Source organism: Amblyomma maculatum, chromosome 1, assembly GCF_055883805.1.
Source record: "Amblyomma maculatum isolate TAMU_Amacu chromosome 1, ASM5588380v1, whole genome shotgun sequence".
NCBI lineage: Eukaryota > Metazoa > Arthropoda > Arachnida > Ixodida > Ixodidae > Amblyomma > Amblyomma maculatum.
Genome location: NC_139344.1, coordinates 211,043,472 through 211,065,061, shown reverse-complemented (window position 1 = coordinate 211,065,061; position 21,590 = coordinate 211,043,472). Strand labels below are relative to the sequence as shown.

Below are 21,590 nucleotides of genomic sequence, written 5' to 3'. Positions count from 1 at the left end.
GCTAAAGAGTGCTATATAAGACGAGGGGTGACTAGCTTGCATTTTTCTAGAAAAAAATCTCGACTTGTATTCCACTTTATATGGTACTTAATATGCATTGTTTTCATACTAACAAAACATTAAATGATTTGTTTAGTTCTCATACATCATAAAACAGTGCCTTAGCAGCTGTGAATTTTTTTTCTTACAGGGACGATCCCTGTCTTTCAAGACGTTCTTCATATGGGTGTTGATAAGCATTTATCAAGGTAATGCCTACCACTTCTCTGATTATGCATGTGCATTCGTAGCAAATTTGAGTCTTGTTTCTTTATTATGGCTACATTGTTGAGGGGAGCGTGACAAGGTTTGTTCATTTCAGGTGGCATTATTATGTATGGGGCCCTGCTGCTATTTGAAGATGAGTTCATTCACATTGTCTCCATAAGTTTCACGTCCTTGATCTTGACGGAACTGCTGATGGTTGCCTTGACAATACGCACTTGGCACTGGTTGATGATTGCTGCTGAAATGCTGAGCCTCGGCATATATGTGGCATCGCTTTTTGCCCTTAATGAATTTTTTGGTAAGTCCAGGGGGTGTTTTTCACTGATTTCTTGATGAACCTGACTTTTCTATTCTGGAAGAAGTGAGGTTCTTTTTCTAACAAATTTTGTTGCCCATGTGTTTTGGGACGTTCATCGGCATTCATACAAGGACTTCCACTCCTCTCAAAGGGGGGAGGGCTCACACGTCATAAAAAATGTTACGCCTTTGGTTGTGAAGCCAGGTCTAGGTGGGGGGCTGCCAACCCCCCCTGAATGAGCGAGCTTTTGCAACGTAAATCTGAATTTTGCAGATTTTGTCACATGCTATTATTAGCTGTTTTTGTTCAGTGGTGTAATGTATGCTACATGTGTATATGTTCTGTCTTCCTTTCTAGATACGCAATTTATTCAGACACCAGCATTTTTGTGGAAAGTTACTGTTATCACATTGGTGAGCTGTCTGCCACTGTACATTCTCAAGTACCTTCACCGGAAAGTTGCACCATCTATCTACTCGAAGCTCACGTGACACTACTATTGCAGACATTTTGTGCAAGTGCTGTGCATCGAGAATATGTGTGGGCATTGCAGCTCTGAGTGCTCCGTTTATTTTTTTGGCTAGTTCTAGCCTTGATTAGCCGTTATACCAGCTACAACCTTATGTTCATCCAGTGAAGTACAGCTGGATGGAACGATAATTGCCAAATTCAGCCGTATGTGGTTTAAGTTATTGAAGCTGCTATATATATATATATGTATACATATTGTGTATTTTTCATGCTTTTTTATTAATGTTGTCACTACTGAATAGTTTGAATTATCTTGTGAGAGGAAATATTACTTTCAAAATGGTTACGGTGCACCAGAAGGCGTGTTGTTTAATAAAGATGTAAACATAAGCTTTTGATGTCTTTGCTTATTTTACTTTAACTCTTAAGCATTAAAACACCTATGTCAGAAAAAATTGTTCATTTACAGTGTTGATCGTTTGAAGTGCCGCAGTCTTGAAAAATCATAGCCATGCATTTCGCAGATGACATGGGTTAAGCACTGATTGTTCAAATTGGAAAGAACTGCCAAAGCAGTCAACTCCTTTCATGTGGAAAGATGACATGGGAATCGACCACTGGGATCCTTGGATCGCCAGTCATACGCACTACTCCTAGCCACGCAGGCACATTCATACAGCTTGGTTAAAAGGGCCTTTAAATCTGTCAGGTGGCCTTTCACATAGTGTGGTAAGAGGTGCAAGATGTTAGAACCATGTTGGTGCACCTGTGCAGCAATTGCATAGGGATTTTACATGAGGGGTGGGCAGCTTCACAGAAGAAGGCTTTTAATAGCAATCCTGAAATTTATCGAACTGGATTTATGCACAACTTCAGGCAGATCATTCCAGTTCTTCGCTGTAAGTGGGAAAAACGAATGAAGATGTGATGATGTGCGTGCATGCGGTGAGTATACCGACTTGGAATTACTGGTACGGGATGAGCTATGGTGGGCATGTGATATGACATTGTGAGCAATCAGAACGTGGTAAAAGTTATGATATAATATAGAGTGAGCCTGGCTATTGTATATCTTGTTTCTAGTTCAGGAAGGTTCACATTAGATTTTAGCGCTGTGTGACTAGTATAGGAAGAATAATGGAAGATAAATTGGGCTGCGCAATTTTGGATCGATTCAAGAGTGTTAAAGATTAGTCTGGTGAGGGTCCCAAACTGAGGATGCATACTCCAGTTTAGGTCTGATAAGAGATGAGATTTATAAGTGGTGGTCTTTAACAACACACAGTTTTGTTTATTCTGGAGATCAGTGAATCAGGCTTGCAGAGCAACTTACTAACCAACTAGGTTAGTTGATATCTTTACTGTCACAGTTGGTATTTTTTTAAGAGGACAGGGTATATCCCATCTTTCCCATGCATTTTCGGTCATGTTGTGGTGCATGTTTCTCAGCAACTAAGAAAGATAGCGGCCAGAAATTTACATCATATTGTTCAGCATTTCATCTTCTAGTTGCTTCACCAACATATGTTAGTATACAAAAAAAATTTGTGATATTTTTTATTTTATAGAGACGAATATTGACCAAATGTTTTACATGGTTTTATTATTAGATGAACTGTTCTACGCATGCCCATAATTTTGGCAGACAAGCCGCATATATATACTGTAGGCACAGAAAAAATCCACTTGGTATCTATTGTCATTTCGAAAATAATGGTACCGACATAAGAAAAAATCTTTGTATTGAGAAAAATGAGTTTAAAACAAAATTCCAAGATTTTGACTTGGCTGTTTTTTAACAATTTAGTCAGTAAGCACAAGCTACACAGTCATCATCTCAATCACCTTGGCCTTTCTTTTCCTGCTGTTTGGCTTCTCGTGCCTGTTTTGTTACTTGCTGTAAACCCTGCACCGGATGATTTGTGGACAGAGTTATTTCCCAGACTTAGTTCTTGTGATGTATCATTCAAGGTCAGAACAACATCTAACATGGCAATCGTCAATGTCTGTAGGTCCCCAAGGACGTTTTGGAGTGCTCTCCCATATGACGCTATTGAACGACTCATTTGGGTTCTGGGTTCGTCCGTACAGCACTTCGATTAAAGCTCTGGCTATGAAAGCTGCCAATAAATGGGTTTTAGGGCCTCTAAGACAGGTGGAGAAAGGCTGTCTTTGTATCTGATCTTTGATTTGAGACTATCTTCATTTTTTTCAAAAAAAAGTTGAGAAAGCACGTCCTTAAACGAGTGTGTCGCTGACAGGTTTGCTTTCAGGCTTTCAGATGACCTTTTCAGTTTGATATAAATTGCACAGGATCAAGTGTGATACTTGAAAAGATGCAGAAAATAATGTACTTTCGTATTTAGAACAAAATTTTTTTTTTGTGTTTGTTTTTACCCTGTCCCCTTAAAGGGGCCTTGTGGCACAAAACAAATGTGTTCTTCAGTTCTTGTGTCTCAAAACAATCACACTTTTGTTCTTTGCTATATAAAGTTGAAAATAACGGTGCTGTACCTGTCTAACTTGCTATCTTTAATTATGCTTATTTATGTCTTTGTCCCGCCATTTTTAGCAGAAGGAAAAGTGCTAGACTGTTTCATTAAAGGTCCGATCACAAGGCGGCATTAAGGCATTGCGTCAGCGTCTCGGCTACCAGCGTCGCTGGAGGCAAATTTCCAGTGCTTGGAGCCAGGCGATGTAGAAGGACGCAGATATCTGGTGATGCCTGACCATAGCGTCAGTCTCGACATACTTCGCTAATGGAGATTGGTCGGAAGTCGAGAGCGCCGCTTCTGTCCCCTTGTCTTTGTGTAGTGACAGATACTGTGCCTTTAATTTTCTATAAATGAATTATAGAACGCCAGTGAATTTTGAACATTCAATGGAATGCTGGTTGTGTTCGATAAGGGGCGCACCATGTACCTTCACGACTCGTCATGATGTCACCAGGAGATTTATGCATAGACGAAGCTGACCCCGCCTGGCGTCGGATCCAGGCGTCCGTGCAGCGCCTTTCATTTGGCACTTCCTCGAACACTGCATCACCCAGCAAACAAGCAGACCTAGGGCCCGTATTCCGAGTTTGCGTCGTTATTGAAAGTGGCGCTATCCCCCCACTTCTAGTAATCTGATTGGTGGAAATGCCGGAACATGATGCTGCCACCTGTTCCGGATCCGTAGTGGCAACACCCAGTTCCGGCGTTTCGACCAATCAGACGACTCGAGGTCATGCAAGATAGCGACACTTCGATAGCGACGCAAACTCGGAATACAGGCCCAGTTGTCTATGAAGCGTTAGTACAGCAGGATCAGCAGTGTTTGACATTAGTTTACAGGATAGAAAAGGCGCAGTATCTGTCATAATTCTCCGCGGACACATGTACCACGCCATAAAGGAAGGGAGGAAGGTGGGAGTGAAAGAGAGGGAGATAGAGGTGCCATAATGGAGGGCTACGATCCACCGCTCTGTAATGGCTTTCACCTATTCGCACTTTAGTGGTTCAAAGTCCTCATCCTTTCTGGGACCTGCTGATGCTCTCCACTGTGCTCCGAGCAGCCAGGCTTGTGCTACCCTTGGGGCTTGCGATGACCTTGCAACAACTGGTAGGCAGAGGTAGATGTCCCAGGCGTGACATCGCAATATCGCCCTCTCCTGCGGGCACCGAGCAACAAGCGACGCCGAAGGAATGTTGCGGTGGATGACCAGTAATATCTGGTTCATTCGATCCTAGTTAATTCGGGAATTGGATAATGAGAGCTGTCAACGCTCATTTAAATCTGGTCTTGGGAGGTAGTTAATTCATACATTTGTGGGTTCACATTCATTGGTTGATTTGAAAGGGCTTCAGAAGGGCAGGATTTTCTTTACTTCTAATTTTATGCCGTTAAATTCTTGCTCGTGCCAGAGTTTATTCAGGAAATGCCACAAAAAGCTCATGGCAGGCACGGCAAGCGGTCGTTCTAATATCCACGAAGCTATAACTTCATGTATTCTTATCTGCGTACTTCGAACTTGCGCGTTACGGCAGCCGTGACGACGATCGATCTAGGGTTCCTGTCGAAAGGCAGAAAAATTGTCCGCCTCATAGTTTCGCATTTTGAGCTTCGCTTCCTCCGCCTGGCGACACCACCTGTCAGCAAGAGTGTCAACCAGTCGAGCCGAAATCGCGCTCGTTACGTTCTGTTTGGGTGTTGTTTTTTTTTGCGTGTGTTTGTGAGGGTGGGGGCTTGGTTGTTTTGTTGGGTTTAACATCCCAAAGTGACTAAGACTGTAGGAGACACCGTAGTGGAGGGCTCCGGAAATTTTGATCACCTGGGGTTCTTTCACGTGCACTGACATCACACGGGCGCCTTGCTTTTTGCCTCCATCGAAAAGTGGCCGCCGCGGCCAGGATTCGATCCCACATTATTGGGCACAGTAGTTGGGCACCCTACCACTGCAGCACCCCAGCGGGGTAGTGGAGGCTTAGGTACGATCATACAATTAGCTGCTGTTGACATCCTTGATTTTCCAAATATCCTGGTTTCGGCCACAGCGCAGATTTTCGTATTCTGCAAGGATGGTGTTAGACTTGCTTCTGGCTCTCACCAAGGAGTCGGGCTTTGTGCATGGTCGCTAACCAACCACTGCACATCCTTTCCCCCTTTAGGCCCAAGAGCCACCCTTGTAAATATATACTCACTCACAAACCTACTATTGCTGAATATTAGTCTGGTGACACGGCATTACAGATCTGCAATTACTTTTGTGAAAATAAAATTGAATCAAAGTTCTTGACCTGTAATTCACACATGACATCTTGCTAAAGACAGAGACCGTAGCCATGCAAGTAAGCTGCCCAGACCATCTAGCAACGTTGGCAAGAAGCCTACCAAGCGCGAAAGCGAACCAAGGTTGAAGTGGCAGCAGCGACTTCTCTGCGGCCGATGGCTAACGCTCGTAAAATTTGGTTCAAGGGTACTTAAAACTCTACAATATTTTCACGCTGGTGGCTACCAAAAATCACTAACACTTCACTATGTTCAATGCTCTCCTCCCAGAAATTTAGACCCCCCTCCCTTCAAATTTTCATTCCAGGGGAAACCCCTGCGAACTGCTGTTTTTAAAACTTGGGTTGTGAATAACTGCCCGGCCTCGGTGGTGCAGTGGTAAGACGCCCGACTATTGTGCCGGAGTACCCGGGTTCGTTCCCGACCGCCGACGGCTGCGCTTCGAGGCGAAACGAAGCATCCGTGTGCAGTGCGATGTAAGCGCATGTTAAAGACCACCTGGTGGTCGAAATTACTCCGTAGCCCTCCACTACGGCTCCTCTTTCCTTCCACTTTCATTCTCACCTTCCTCCCTTTGCTTACGGCGCGAATCAGGGGTCCACAGAAAAAGTGTGACAGATACTGCGCCTTCCCTTTCCTGTGAACAATTATTATAAATAACATTATATTGCTCGGACGTGCCTAAAAAATTTGGAGAGTATTGATGCTAGCTGTAGAATTCGTCCAGATGTTTTTGATGATTCCTGAAATTCATCTTTTTTTTTAAATTGCACTAACTTCGCTCTCTGAAAGTGCTTTAAAGCAAAAGCTTTACTGGCATAGCAGGAGCCAAGATCATTGGCAGGCCAGATTTGACCTCGGGTGCGGCGCGAGGAGCCGACGGCGCTCGCTTTGTTTCGAACACCTGCTGCTGCTTCTTTTTCTTCACACACCTGACAAACTATATTTGTAACGTAATATATTGTCGCAATGTTAATCACTAACGCCGCCATGTGGTCAAGGTAAGGAGACTGGCTCATCGCTCGGGGAGCGCGCTCATGAGTCTGTTCGCCAGCCGTGTCTTCTTCCGTCGGTGCTTGTGTGTGTCCAATAAACAGACTTACTTAGCTCTAGTGGCCTCTGGCATTTTTGGTGGAGCTTGCTGGGTACACCCCGTGTACGAAGAGCTTCTGAGTGCCTTATTCACCGTACAGCTACACACCGTGGACACGACGCCTGCACGCAAGTCGACCCGCCGCCTGCGAACCTTACTCCCGAGTGTGGTCCCCACCACGAGCCATATGTCGACCACGGCGGCAAGCCAGGCCCTTCAGCTTCCCGTGAGTGCCCAGCCACTGCTCTTTCATGCTCCGCGTATGCGTAGAAGAAATGACGGCCTTTCAATCGCGCGGATCCGTCCATGTCGGAGGCAAAGAAGGTGCGCCATCTTATGCGAGGCGTCACGGAGCAGCTGTTCGTTGGCCTTGTACGTGACCCTCCATGTACAGTGGCTGAGTATACGCTCCATGCTTGTCGCTGTGCCCTACAGCAGTGATGTGTGCATTTTGATCGGCCTGCGAGCATCGCTACTGTTGACTTCCACTTGCCGATGACCGGGAGCGAGAGTGAAGTCCTTCGTGAACTTATCCGAAGTATTGTGTGCGAAGAGCTGCAAAAGCTGCCCTCTCCCGAGCAACAACTGCATCTTGGAGGTATCTCGGATGTTTTGAGGGAAGAGCTCCGCCAAGCATTGACATCAATGCCATCCCCCCAGCCGCCTGCGCCGTATGTCATGACCTACAGCGACGTGTTGTGCACCCCTTCACCAGCACCACCGGCATCCTGCAGCCCCGCTCGTCCTGCACCCCGATATCCAGTTTCTACTGGTGCGCCTGACTCTCGACCGCCCGTTAGGAAAGCACACGCATGGCGCACGTCGAACAACCTGCTCCAGTGCTCCCACTGCGGCGAAGCCATTCACGTACTGCGCCACTGCCCGTACCGTCGGATGGGCTTACGCGGATTCTCACCGGATGCCTTTCGACCGCGCTATAGTGAACGACCTCGGGCATCGACCAGTACCTCAGCGACAACGTCCCACCTGCGTCTTTACCGTGACGTCAATCCAAATAACCGTCCCCACGACAGTTCTCTTCAGCCGTCAATCTTCCTTCAGGCAGTCCCCACGTTCACGCCGAGAAAACTGAGGACGGCGACCCTCTAGGGTAGGGCCGCCGTCGACCAGCATAACGACCAACATATCCGCTCGCCGATTCGATCAAACAGTCCGACCTCCAACCCTCCGCTCCGACCAGCAGTCCGGCCACCTTTCCGACGATCACAGAAGCTTTCGTACGACGCTGCCAATCGACGCACCGCACGACCAACCAGTCCGACGACATCACGACGATCAGCTTTCCTTCGACGCCGCAATTCGACGCACTGAACGATCTGCTAGTCCGACGACCCCCGGTAGGGCGCACTTTGTAGACGGTGAGATCTTGCCGCTGAAATACCGATCGTCGTTGACAACCACCACACAACTGCCTTTGTAGATCCGGCGCTGATTTTTGCGTTTTGCGTTATGAGTTTGCGTTATACGCAAAGTCATGACTCCTTGGAACGGAGCGAAGATGCGGACAGCCGGAGGGCATGTGGTGACGCTGCTCGGAGTGTGCATCGCTCGAGTTGAGATAGGTACGAGATACGCCGCGTAACTTTCACTGCATGGTTGCTTCGCTGTGCTAGCAGAGTGCTCCAAGGACCCTATCCTCGGCCTTGATTTTCTTCGGGAAAACTGCGCAATTATTGACCTCCGTGACCTCATGGTGACTTTTTCCACTCGGCCAGTTTTCTGTCTGTGCGATAACCATGTCACTCTACCTCCACGCTCCAGCTTGTTTGCTACAGTGCAGTGTGAAGCCCTCCCGCCCTTCAAGGCATCGCGGAAACGAACGTGAAGTTGAGCCTACAAGTCTGCGTCGCACGGGGGTATTTACCTTAAGTAATAAACGAGCTGAACTTCCCTGAACGAACTTCAGCGCCGAATATCGCCATTTCCCGCAAGGTACAGCCGTCGCTTATTTTGATTGTCAGCGAACCCTCCGCCCACTGCGCGATATCGTTGAATAAGAACCCTGTCGATAGCACTGGACATACAGTTCAAGTTGATGTGAATCCTGACTTTCCTCTTGACCAGAAACGCCGCCTTCAAGCAATTCTCGACTCTTACCATGACTGCTTTACCGTCACTTCCAAGGTTAAACAGACGTACGTCAGTAGCAAAGCATCGCATATAGTTGATCCCACAAGATCGGCTGCACAACGACGGCATCTCCAGTGTAGGGGAAGAGATCGTAAGCGAAGCGGAAAGCACCCCGGAGACGCTTAGACGATCACAACGGCAACGCCACCAGCATAAACGTGTGTAGCGTAAGTTGGACTTAATTTTATTGTTTGTTGCTTTTCTGGCGCTTGCATGTCATCCCCAGTGTTCTACTCACTTTTTACTTTAACGAGGACGTTAAAATCTGAAGTAAAACTTGTTGCTGGGCTAGTTGGTTCATGATCGTACGGGAGAAAAGTAAGCGCAAAAAAAAAAAATACTCTCTTGTGCTTGTCTTTTTTTGCGCTTGTTAAAATCTGTCAGAATGACCTAGTGTTAGCAGCTGACTTATTGCGCTGGGAATTCCCGCCTGGGCGGCAGCTGTGTGAAGCTTGAACCACACGTGAGCGTCCCGTGAGTGCGCCTTTGGAAGATGTGAACTGACAACCCCTACCTGCAGCGTGCCTGCCATCCGTGTTTACCTCGTTTTGGTAGTCGTGTTTTCTTTTGGAATGGGCCTAGTGCGCAGCGAATATAGCGTCCACGTTTTGGTGGGAGAGAGTGCGATCACGGGACACCGAGCAGCAGTGCGCGGTGCGTCAAGATTTAGCTTACCGGAGACGTATTACGTCTCCCGGAGACGTACAGACGTAGACGTATCGGACGCCTACTGCGCATGCGTGAAAACTACCGATACGTACAGGCGCTGGAGACGTACTCCGGAGACGTATGCCGCGTGACGTCCAGCTTGCCGTAATCTCGCGAGATCTCACGAGATTTCAGCAGCCAAGCCAAGCGCCGATGGGGTGGTGCTACGAGTGCTTGTAGAGTGCTGCTGTGCGCAACGGGCCACATAGTTCTCCCGTTTTCACATTGGCGTCATCAAATGCTGTAATACCCTTGCCCCGGCCGTGCCAAGAAAACATGCGCAAGCGTTTCAGTGCGGCGGACGACCAGCAAGTAGCTCGAGATCGCCACCATCCTGTACACTGTACAGCGCAGGGAGAAGGCGCCGTCGAAAGAAGTTGCAACGATTTCTAGGGATCCGCCGACGGCGAACGAGCGCTCGCTCCGCTGCGCAATAAGGGCGTTCGCAAAGGCCTTTGCAAGCCATCCAGCGTCAGAAAAAAAAAAAAAAAAAAGATTCTGGTAAGTCACTACTCACTACCTTCTCTGTTCAGACGATCGGACTGGACAGCGGACTGTCCGAGCGGAACAATTAGTTATCATATGTGACGAAAACGGCACTTTCGAGTAGCTCGGAATGGCAGTGACTCGGCGCCTGCCGATCGCGTGCGCTCCGAGTAGGAGTGATGGTGGATGATGCTTTCACACGATACATACGGCCCGCCCGTCTGAACACCGCCTAGTCGATTGCTGGGGAATAGCAGCGCAAAGTAAAAAGCCACTTAGGTTGTGCGAATTAGATACATGATATTTCAGCATTTTTGCTAAGCATGGCTCGAGTTGCATAATATAATACACGTCGTGTAGCTGCTTTTGTTTACATGTGCATGTAAATGTGCACAGCCACCAGGAGCCACAATAAATGAAAATTGTTTGCAAGATGATTTAATTTATCTTCTCAGACAATTGTCTGGCACCATTAACTAACAGCACATGCTGAATGCAGTGCCAAAGCCAAATACTGCAAGAGGTCATTTATTTTATTATTATTTTTTTTTGCCCCAAGCTTATGAACTTGTGTCCCTGTGTCAGCACGTGAAATGAAGTGCGCCAATATTTTATGCTGTTGGACAAAACATTCAGGCACTGGAAGTCCTATTAGCATTTACAAGTCGCAGAGGCTGAACTGGTTTGCTCATTGTGTTATAAAAACACCTGAAACTTAAAAAAGGATCCTTGTTAAGGACCATTGCATTGAATGAAGGCAACAGTGTCTGCGTCGTGGCACTTTTCTAGTGTCCTGGCGCAACTTTCAGCTGCACAATTACATCCTGTATTATGTTGGCAAGTTAATTACCAATCATCTGTGTCTCATATGGTTATTCCCTTTCAGATGAAAATGAGCCTGCAAGTGCCTGAATGACATGGTGCCCAGAGAGACTCATGATGATGAAAGCAATCATTACAACTCCCAGAATAGTAAGCGACAACACTTCTTATATTACTTTCTTCAATGTTCTTGTTGAACATGTTACAGCTATTTACAAAGCACTGCAATGCTCAGTCTTGATTCTCTTACTGCTGTGTACAAGGTCTAGCCAGAGTGCTAAAGTAAGTTCGTGCATGTTGTTATGCACCGGAAAACAGCCCAAGATCTCATGGCTGCAGAAATAATTATTTCTTTCATTTGTTTGCTTGCTTCCATGGCACAGCCACAAGTCTGCACAGTGTGGAGCCGCTGCTGTCAACACCAAGCCTGCAGTCAGTGCCCCTGAGGGGTGAGGACATATTTACGTTATTTTGAGCAGCACCAATTTGTAAAAAGTTTTATTTATCTCAATGCCTTAGCAACTTACTGTAGTTTAAAACTCAAGACTGCTTAGTACAACTGCACTAGAACCTAGTTGTTAGCTTTTGCATTCATGCCAAATCTATGCACGGACCAGCAGCAGCAACAGTGCATTATACAAAATGCAATGGTCTATGAAAGCAGCGATAAATGAAATAAATGAGTAGGAAAACAAATTATTCACAAATTTTCATGTTCATGGTGCACACTCACGAGACCATCGCAATGCTTTGTGTATTGTTATGCTTGTCTCAGACTGTTTTGAACCTACACTCCATTTGGTGGCATGACTGAGTCTTCGGTTTGAGAGAAGAATGACATTTCGAAGATGAGAGAACAAAAACAATGAAATTTGATTGCACTTCTGCAGACTTATGTACATACTTCAAAGGTCTTAACAGCAAAAGGTCAAAAGCAAGTTCATAGCAATGATAGACTATTGAGCCTCTTGCCCAGGGCCAGTATTTTTTTACTCCACAAGAAGCCTTTAAACAATCAATCCAGCCCTCTCACAGAACTTTGGCCAATAAAACACGGCACATCTCTCTGGGTCAATCAGCCAGTCAATCAAACAGTATTGGTAAGCAATGTTCTTGCAGTCATACCTTGGGAACAGGCGAGGAGACATAGAAACTTCCTTTTTCACTTCGATAGCATTGCAATAGTCGAACAAGGAGTCTGTCTGCCAGAAAAACACAGGGCATGTCTGATGTCACATACAGCGGATCAAAACAGCATCTGTAGAACTCAACTAATGGATCAGTGTAATGGTTTTATGGCCATGTCCCTTCTCCCAAACAGCCACCGTATCTTCCTGTGTGGTGTGCCCTCAGGCACCCCTCTCCAGAATGTATTCATCATCGGGCAAAGCGTGGGAAGTTCCCACATGCTTTTTCTTTTTGCGGCTTCACACTTTTGTGTGATGTTTGCCTGGACGTGTGATGCATTTCCAGCTCTTAGGTCATTGCACCATGACCTAAGAGCATAATGTGCATAATCAATGCAAAAGCTCAGAAGTAATATTTTATAGAGACATTTCTACTGCAATTACCCATTTGGTGAATTTTATTTATCCTCAAGAAAAGGATGGCAAAATTATATTGTTTACTCCACCCTCCACTGTGGTCTTAATGCATTGGTTGATGTGAAAAAATGATTCAATTTGTTTTCAATGTGCATCAGAAGGAGCGTTCACTGACATAAAATAACATCAAATACCATGGAAAATCTTTTGCATATGCCAGCAACAGGCAAGTCCTAGTACAGATTGCTGTTTAACGTGACACTTAGTATTCTCTGCGAGCCTACAATTGTAATGTTCCGGCTCTCATTGCTGACAGCACGATTAAAAAGAAAATTTCTTTCTGGGAAAATAACTAGCGTTGTCTTTGAACAATTTATATTAAGTTTGTTTGATTGAAGCCACAACAATAATGTTAACAGGAAGGCTTTGCTTTGCTTTGTCAACGTGTCTGCATCTGTGCCGGTCATAATAGAACAGTTATCTGCATGTGGTGGTGGCAAAACTAATAAATATCCAACAGGCGCAAGATAGGTGTCAACTTATCCGCAAAGATGACGGCCTGGAGTCCTTGGACATGGGCGACGTCAGCTAGTCGGATTAGACCTAGCAGAGTTTCAGGGCGTGAGCTCGACAGTAGTTTCCCAAAATTATTTTTTGTCTCTCGATTTATATTTTAGATTTCTGGACACGCCCATATCATATGTACCAGATCCACCCTATATATGTACGACAAATTTAATGGATATGTTGATGTGGGCAATGTCTTTGATGAACACTTTCAACAACAGTGGCCAAAGCAGGCATCCTTGTGAAACACTGTTAGTGACTGTTAGATCGTTCAAATGGTGATTACTCAGGCATGCTATTTGTGTTTATTCTCCTCTCCTTCGGGGCAAGTGCCAAGGGATATACCCTACAACCTGTGTGCAATTCTGTTCACAACTATATAATCACACCAGGTAGATTGCTATATGAGAATTCACTGCCTTTTCTTTTCCTTCCTTTTTTTTTTTTTTCATGAAATTCTAGTTTAAGATTCGTAATTATCAAAATACTCAATTGCTTGTCCATGAACCTTTTGTACTTGCTATATACCATGGCCTTTTTACCCGCCGTGGGTATGTGCCATTACCACTAAAGACAGTCATCAATGGGTCTGATACATAGGTCAGGGGTGGAAGCAGGCTCAAGCATTTTGAAGCAGCTTTAGGAGCAGCGAGACAAGAGTTTTGGAGCAGCTTTGGAGCAATGAGACAAGAGTTTTGGAGCATTTGAATTATGTTTTGAAGCAAGTTCCTAAGGTCAAATGCCTCTGATAATTGTAGTATTTGTTTTTTTCTTTCTGACAGAAAAAGATGAGCTCTTCCTTTTTATGCAAGTTCAATGCCTCTCCAACTTCGCACTCATTTCTGACAAGACAACGGCCAACAACTTGGAACAGACTAGCAGCAAACAAAATGCTTGCTGGTGTGCTTTATAACTGAACACCTAGTGTGACCTTGTGACCTAACGCAGTTGCCTATTCTGACCTGACAGATTCAAATGTCGAGTTTACCACTTCAATGCACTCAAGCAATGCCACTAATATGGAGCTCAGATTAATGGACATGACATTTCTGCTATCTTGTGCATATCCCTTTTTGATCCTATGCCTGTGCTGATAAATTCCTGAGCAGTGGTCAGTAGTGCCTTCAGGAAATGTAGATAGCACTGAAGGGTAGCCTTAGCATTTTTACTTCACTACCTCCTTCCAATAGTTTTATCATTTGCTTGAGCAATGCTGGGGCTCATTTTTTAAATCTTGGCAATAGGCCCTGTATGGCTTTCCAACACTCTTGAGACGCTTCCTAGTGAGTGACATCTTTGGTGTACCAACCCATAACGATTCAAGTATGATTTTGTCTGCCGTAGGTCCGACAAGCTTGTTACTGAAAAAGAGGCTCGATAACTGCCTGCTTGTTCTTAGACCACAACCATTAGAATAACTCATGTGGTTTTTCCAGTCGGACAAGTTTCCTTCCGAACGACTCACAGTAGTTTGCGCCTATCTGCTTCGCTTGCTGCTCTTGCTTCTCCCTCCACCGGCGATTCAAAAAGCTGAGAGGAGGTGCTACGGCACATGCACAGTGCATTTCTTTTGCAATTATCTCCAATCGCCAGTGACTCATATTAAATTTACTTGCAAACAAATATTTATTATGCCACATGCTTCCTTCCCTTACAAAATTTCATTTGTATTAAGGCCAGTGCTAGATGCGTTATATCTTTGCCACTGGTGCAAAGACATTGTTTGCGTGTTGCACTAAATTTGATGGTAGAACATTAAAACAGCCAGTTTGGAGCAGTTTTGGAGCAATATTGCATTTTGGAGCAGGATAGAGCAGGAAAAGCAGTTTGGGAGCAGAATGGAGCAAGTGGAGCGGCAATTCCACCCCCGATAGGTGCATTCACAAGAGGAGACTGCTGCACTTCTGTGCCATGATATAGGGGTATGCCATATGCCCAGACATTTCATGAATAATCATGTGCGTAGTTATTCACTGCAATACCAGCTGGAGAGCAATATTAAACAACCTCCAGCTTTCTCATAACAGCTTTAATTTTACAGTAATTTCTGTGAACACTGCACCTTTTCATTCCAGGAAGGCAGAAGAATACAACACGGATTTTTTATGCAGCACATGGTGAAGAACACTGCCCCGTGTGAAGATGGACATGTGAAGATCAGCTGGTGAAATCTTGGCAATCAGTTGACAAGATGCTGATTGCGCTGATGAAAGAATGAAAGTTATTTATGTTGGCACTATATCACATTGCAGATAGCACCAGTTTATTTTGTCCAAAACTCTCTCGACCATGTTCACTTTGCCAAATAAATCCCAAATACATTTTTGCAACACAAATGCTGTCGGTGTGTTTCTGTTCTTGCATTTTATGGTGCATAAGTAGCTAAGGCTACAGTTTTGCAAATACAGGTCCAAAATTATCTGCAAAGGGCATTACACTAATTTTAAATTGCATATTTTAAGAAATATTTGCACTGTTAGAATTGTAAACATATGCAATGACTCGAAAAAAAAAATATATGTGCTCTCTCAAGTGAGCCTCAGCTACAACGTTGAAAACACTGTTAGTGGCCTGTGGTCACCACTTCACCAAAAGAAATTCAAAATGTCCCGTCACATAGTGGTAATTGCTAAAAGCATATCATAGGTCAGTGTTTCTCGAATAAGGGCTCACGAAGTGATTTTCAGGGTCCACGAAACCCACAGCTGCAAAAAAAAAGAAAAGAAGAATATGCGTGATAGCTTTGGCCTGACTAGACACAGTTTTGCAGGGTTAAAATCTAGGAGATTCAAAGGTGACTTTAGTTTATGAAAAAAAAAAAAAAAGAGTGCAGAAACAGAGGGAGAGGGCATCTGCGGCATTCGTTGATGCCAACGTTGGTAAAACTCGAGCTCTGGCTACACTACTGGATGGGGCTACAATGCAAAGCGTCTCGGGCATGACGACAACATGACAGCTCAATGAGAGTACAATTAACTCAGTAGTGTACAGAAAACTCTGAATAATGACTCTACCAGCACATGCGATCAATGAATATATGAGCTGTAAATTAGCTGCATGAAGTGAAAAACCATAAAATGGCATCATCACTTTTTGCATCTGGTAGCACAGGTTCTCGCTGAAGCCGTCAGACGGCCTGACAAAGACAAGCTGTGGTGGTTCGCCAAAGCAGATGGCACTTCACACATACAGACACTTTTATAACTCAGATGCCACCTTTCCTTAATCTAGACAATACACAAATGCACACACAACCGTTTGGGTGAAACACTAGAGACGGCCCACGCAGCACAACTCAAGTACAGCGTTCAGACTGGTGGTCTAGTGCATATTTGCAGTCACAAGCATCTCGTGCCACTAACAATTCGAAGTTAGCGTTGGGAACAAGTGAAGCCGTTGGTCCGGAGCGCAGCTGTCGGGTGTTCACCGGTAGACGGTCACGCAGTCAAAGGAGCATGGGAGACAACGCTGAACCAAAGTCATCGCGTCCTTTCAGTTCGCCAAGTAGCGAGATGGCAAACCGAAGCTGTCATATCGCTGCACACTCAGGCAAAAACCCCTGCATTTGAACACGAACACTATCACACGCCACCCTAAACGCCACCACGCACACACCATGTCATGTTGAACACTGTGAGACGAGAACAACGAGAAAGTAGTCATGCACTGCTGCAATCAATCGAGATAAATATTGCAGCATCTCGCATAAAAAAAAAAAATTCATAAAGCTGCATCTCGGCATAACAGCATCAACAAATGAACAGCATAAATCTTTGGGTAGCATTGTTGCATGCAGTGATGCTCATCTCGGAAATGGAGTAACTGTTCTAGAAAACACGGACAACAGAAACAGAAGTGGACATGGACGCACATAGGCTCACAACTGTATTTTACTAACCGAAAGAGGACATATATACAGCAAGCAAAAGTATATCCAGATGTGAGTCTGCAAGCCTCCTGTCCACTTGTTTCTGATGTCCAAGTTTCCTAGTGCATTTACCCTATTTACAAGATATGCACCACTGCATGCTGCAATTATTGCTGTAAGGAAAACAGAGATGAATTCTGTGACTGTTGACAAATGCCTCAACTATGAAGGTCACTGCTTGCCATGCTTGTCTATATTTTACTGAGAAAGTAAGCCTAAAAAAAAAAAAATGTTCCAAATTTTTTGATCGTAGGACGTAGGCCGACACTTATGTCTGAAAAGGCACAAGGTACTGACTAACTGAGGCAGACACAAGACAAAGTACATAGGCACATGACAACTGTACAAAGATGTTCGGCAGTTCATTGCGCAACTTTATACATGCGCCCTACCTGTTACCATCTCAAAGTTTGGTTCTTGAAATAGTCAATAAAAGCAAAATCCCGTGCTATGCTGCCAAACCCTTCCTCTACAGCTTTCCTAACACTGCTCATTGCCTTGTTGAAGGCAACATGATGAGGCTGCAGTACGGCACCTCCAAACAGCTTGTAGAGTAGAGGCCATCGGGGCTAGGCTGCATCACTATAGATCACATATTTATGACCCATGGTGATCTTCTGCAGGTTCTCAAAGTGCACCGTCTCCTTGAGGATCCCTAAAAGATAGCAAGAATTAAAAATATAACCAATGCGGGTCTACACAGGTGCCTCTGTTCTTTTTGTATAATGAGATGTAATTACAGTTGCCAGTTTTTAGATACAATTTTTTCCTACAAATTTATAAAATGCCACATGCTAACACAATCTTGCATCACATACTTAAGTGCCACGTTTCTTTACAGATGAAAAGCTGTTTTTCATGAGGTGGGTCATTGAGTACCCTTTCCCAAAAACCAACTCAAAAAATATAAAAGTACTTGTGGAATTTTCGCAGCAGAGATGTTAGGCTTTAATTTGGAAATGGACTCCCCTGAATATGGAAAACATATTACAGCTAGTTACTGCAATGAAGACATGACTGAACAGGCTTACCTGCATCGTGACGCCTGCCTTTAAATGGCCCACTGGCAGACTATGGCATTGGTACACATTAGTGCCTGATATTTCTGCACAGGCTCCACTTGTGCCCAGAGAAGTCCTCCTTCTGAGCCACAGAGGGTCGACAAATTTGCCTTGCTGTGCCATGATGAAACCCCAGCAGTTGAGCACGGGGGCCTTCCTTTGCATGCACCGCCTGAAGAGGAAAAATTGAAGCGGCTGCAAGCAACGATCGCTTATAGAGTCCCTATAAAGTGGTCATGAGAAAATAATCTTTCAGTGTGCACCTTCTTTACTGTGCCGTAGCATAATACTTATTGCATTGCTTTTGGAAGAGTTCACTAGCGTTACCTCGTACAGGCCCATCAATTTTAAGGTGAAAATCTTTAATGGCTCATACTGTCGGCATTGGTTTGTTTGGTCACACTATAGCTGTCAATCAAATGACGTCATGATGATGCCATCAGAAAAAATTTAAATCCTGTTTCCGCTGGGAGCCGAACCTCTATCCCTCGCATCCCCATCCGAGCGCTTTAGCCAACTGTGCAACGCTCGGGATCGTGAAACACACATCAAAATTCTCCTTGTCTACAGTAGCGATGACAACGAAGTTGGAATTAGCAGTGATGACATTAGCAATGATAATGACTGTGCATTTAATTCATAATGATGAGAGCAAACGTGATGCATTGTGTGCACCAGCAACGCTTAGATTTTCACATTTCTGCAGTGTAGATTCCGCAGTGCTCCCGGATTTTTTCAACACTATCATCGACACTTGATTTTTTTTTTTTTTTTTCAAAGCAAGCGAAATTCAGAAACCTACACTAGTTATTTTCTTCTTCTTCTTTTTTTTTTTTTTTTTTGTAATTGAAAGACCATATATACATCTCACTTTTGCAAACGGTTTGACACAGTAAGGATATAAATAAAGACCAGGAATTTCACAGAAATCATGTGCCAAATCAAAAATGAGCCAGATTCTACTGATGTGCAGATGGAAATGAGCCAATTCTATTTTATTCTTGACAGCTTTCTTTCTCAGCTTTAGCATGATAGGGTGGACTACTGCAAGTGTAAATTCAATTATTGCTTCTCCATAGCTACTTCCTTATCACTGTCTAGGATATGAAGAGATCACAGGAAAATCTGAAGCCAGAAGATAAAAACACTGGGAACATAGGCCTGCAGCAGACGAAGCAGTTTGTGCATAAAGCTCGCAAAATAACTTATAAAAGACTACATTTAGTTTAGCCTGTTGGCAGCGGCTTTCTGCATTTAGCAACATAAGCAAATAGCCGAAACTGGCAAGAAACGACAATATTTGCCGCTGTCTTGTCGCTTTGCATCCTATGTGCATCTACCATTCCCCGGCAATACAATGGTGCACCGAATTAAAATAGCTCTTCATTAAACACATTCCAACTAATTTCTACCAATAGAAAATAGCCTCACATCTTTGCTTGAAGCAGAAGCCCACTAAGCAGTTATTTGCTCACTTTAGAGCAAATCAGTGCTGCTGATTGTGTGACAATGAATATTACAACTCTTCATCAGCTGTATTCACAATATGATCATTTACAGGTATTATTTTCACAAAGAGACTAGAAACGACTCTGAAACAAATTTCATTCAAAGTAGGGTCAAATATAGATTTTCATATCGATAAGGGCCAAATCCAAAATTGCTTACATTGTTTAAATTATTGCATAAAATTTTATGAAATTTCTATGTTGAGTATTTCTAATACATGAAGCAAATTAAAAAATAACTTGTGCTGGTAACAACCTTTTGCGTATTTCTCAGTTTTTGTTTCCGTGGACTTCCCTAATTTAATCAAAAAAAAATATTGACTTGTAAGTGTGCTAGTGTTTATGTTGATGACCTTATGCTGTGCTAGTAGGCAAGATAGAAAAGCAGCATAGCACTGGTTGCATTCGGGACGTTAAACAGTTTCACTAAATTTGATGTCGACAAGAGAGCACCTTCCCGAAGCTCTACAACCGAGTTGGAGAGCAGGGGTATATATATATATATATGCCTTTGCACAAGTGTGCCTAAGTTAATTGACGTAAAAAAAAAAAAAAAATGAATGATTACAGCAGACGTTCGGTGACTGATGTTTTACAGTAGCCAAAACTGCTCGCCTGCTAGAAACGACACAACGCCGTTACGCGCCAGAGAGCATTGGCCCCATGCAATCATCCCTAGGAGCATGAGCGCTGGTGCCTTTCGACTACAAAATGATAGGGTTTTGACGTAGTTATATCGAGTAGAAGGCTCGGTAGCGTTCATGCACACATGGAAGCTGATGGGGATGATGTGCAATGAGTAGCGCGAGAGTGCGTAGCAGTGTGCACGCGGGATGATACGACATCCCGCCCCGCTTCTCACAAGGAATTTATCTCTTTAATTCCGCTTGAAAGCGGTCGCACAAGTGTTAGACTGTTTTGATAAGCTCTGAACCTCAGGATTAGCGCTAATTCGCATTCAAAGATGACTACTGAAACGCCACAGCCAGTCAGCTTTGCTTTACATGTTTCGGCGGGCATATTTATTTGACACAGAAAGCACTGCTATCAATAATTTGGCTTGTAACCGTCAAGCCACCACAGCCACCACACCATGCGCTACTTACCTCGGAGAATCGCTGAAGAGCTTGCAGATCAAGCCACTTGTCATACCGTAGAGTAGATGACCGAAGTAAAAGTCGAGCTGTGCCAAGGTGCCTCGGAGCCAGAGACTCTCTTTCTAGAATCTAAAAATCCCGTTGAACACTGTGTTGTTGTTGGCGCCGATGTTGAAAGGTACCACGCTCACGTAAGTTCCTTCGAGGCTTTGGAATATCGCGCTCCCGTTGAAATCTATGCATGTCTTCAATTTCATCCCATGATAGGGTGCTTAAAAGCTGCCTGTCGTGAAGGGTGAAGGATGCTGTCGGCATGATGTAACGTAACGTGGGCAGGTTGCACCGATAGCAGGAGCAAATTCTAGCACACGACCGAACACCAGCAAACACGAGCAGTTGTTTCCTTCCTCCATGTGAGCACCAAAACAAACGGATTTAATGCAACTAGGCTTGGATTGTCCAGGCTTGCTGCAGGTGGCAAAGTGGTTAAAAGTGAGCTCAAATTAATAATTATTCAAAACACAGCTAACACGTCAACATGATGACTTCGGGGGATCTGCATGTGACATTTTTGTGACATTATTTGAAGTATTTATTACAAATAACTTCTATCTTTTTTTTATTGGATAGCCATCATCATCATCTGCATGTACGTCTAGCGATACGTCTTACGTATGGGCGATACGTACAGCTAAAACGTGTTTTGCCCGGTGTCAGCCGAATACGTCTACATCAATTTTCACGCATGCGCAGTAGGCGTCCGATACGTCTACGTCTGTACGTCTCCGGGAGACCTAATACGTCTCCGGTAAGCTAAAT

The 21,590-nt window shown here is 44.4% G+C and overlaps 2 protein-coding genes and 1 long non-coding RNA gene across 11 annotated transcripts in view; 2 read left to right on the top strand and 1 right to left on the bottom strand.

The window, feature by feature from the left end:
* LOC146205507 (putative phospholipid-transporting ATPase IIB) overlaps positions 1-1,428 on the top strand; it is a 75,081-nt gene extending 73,653 nt beyond the window's left edge. For all 8 annotated transcript variants that reach the window (XM_084590224.1, XM_084590220.1, XM_084590222.1 and 5 more), the window contains 3 exons: positions 191-248; positions 362-565; positions 923-1,428. In XM_084590224.1, the coding sequence (XP_084446350.1) occupies positions 191-248; positions 362-565; positions 923-1,056 (396 nt within the window). In that variant the 3' untranslated portion in view covers positions 1,057-1,428. The remainder of the gene's footprint in view (positions 1-190; positions 249-361; positions 566-922) is intronic.
* Positions 1,429-9,752: 8,324 nt separating this feature from the next.
* Positions 9,753-15,819, top strand: LOC146205506 (uncharacterized). 2 transcript variants are annotated; one of them, XR_014704199.1, is made up of 4 exons: positions 9,753-10,259; positions 11,131-11,216; positions 11,450-11,515; positions 15,257-15,819. It is a non-coding gene; the product is annotated as an uncharacterized LOC146205506 (long non-coding RNA). The 2 variants fall into 2 exon arrangements; XR_014704200.1 differs by having other exon boundaries at positions 9,759-10,259; positions 15,253-15,819.
* Positions 15,820-17,122: 1,303 nt separating this feature from the next.
* On the bottom strand, positions 17,123-21,187 carry LOC146205505 (uncharacterized). The gene is made up of 3 exons (XM_084590217.1): positions 20,781-21,187; positions 18,137-18,338; positions 17,123-17,760 (listed from the first exon to the last, which is right to left on the bottom strand). Exons 1-3 carry the CDS (start codon positions 20,822-20,824, stop codon positions 17,695-17,697), a joined length of 312 nt encoding a protein of 103 aa, XP_084446343.1. The 5' UTR covers positions 20,825-21,187; the 3' UTR covers positions 17,123-17,694.
* Positions 21,188-21,590: the final 403 nt, after the last annotated feature.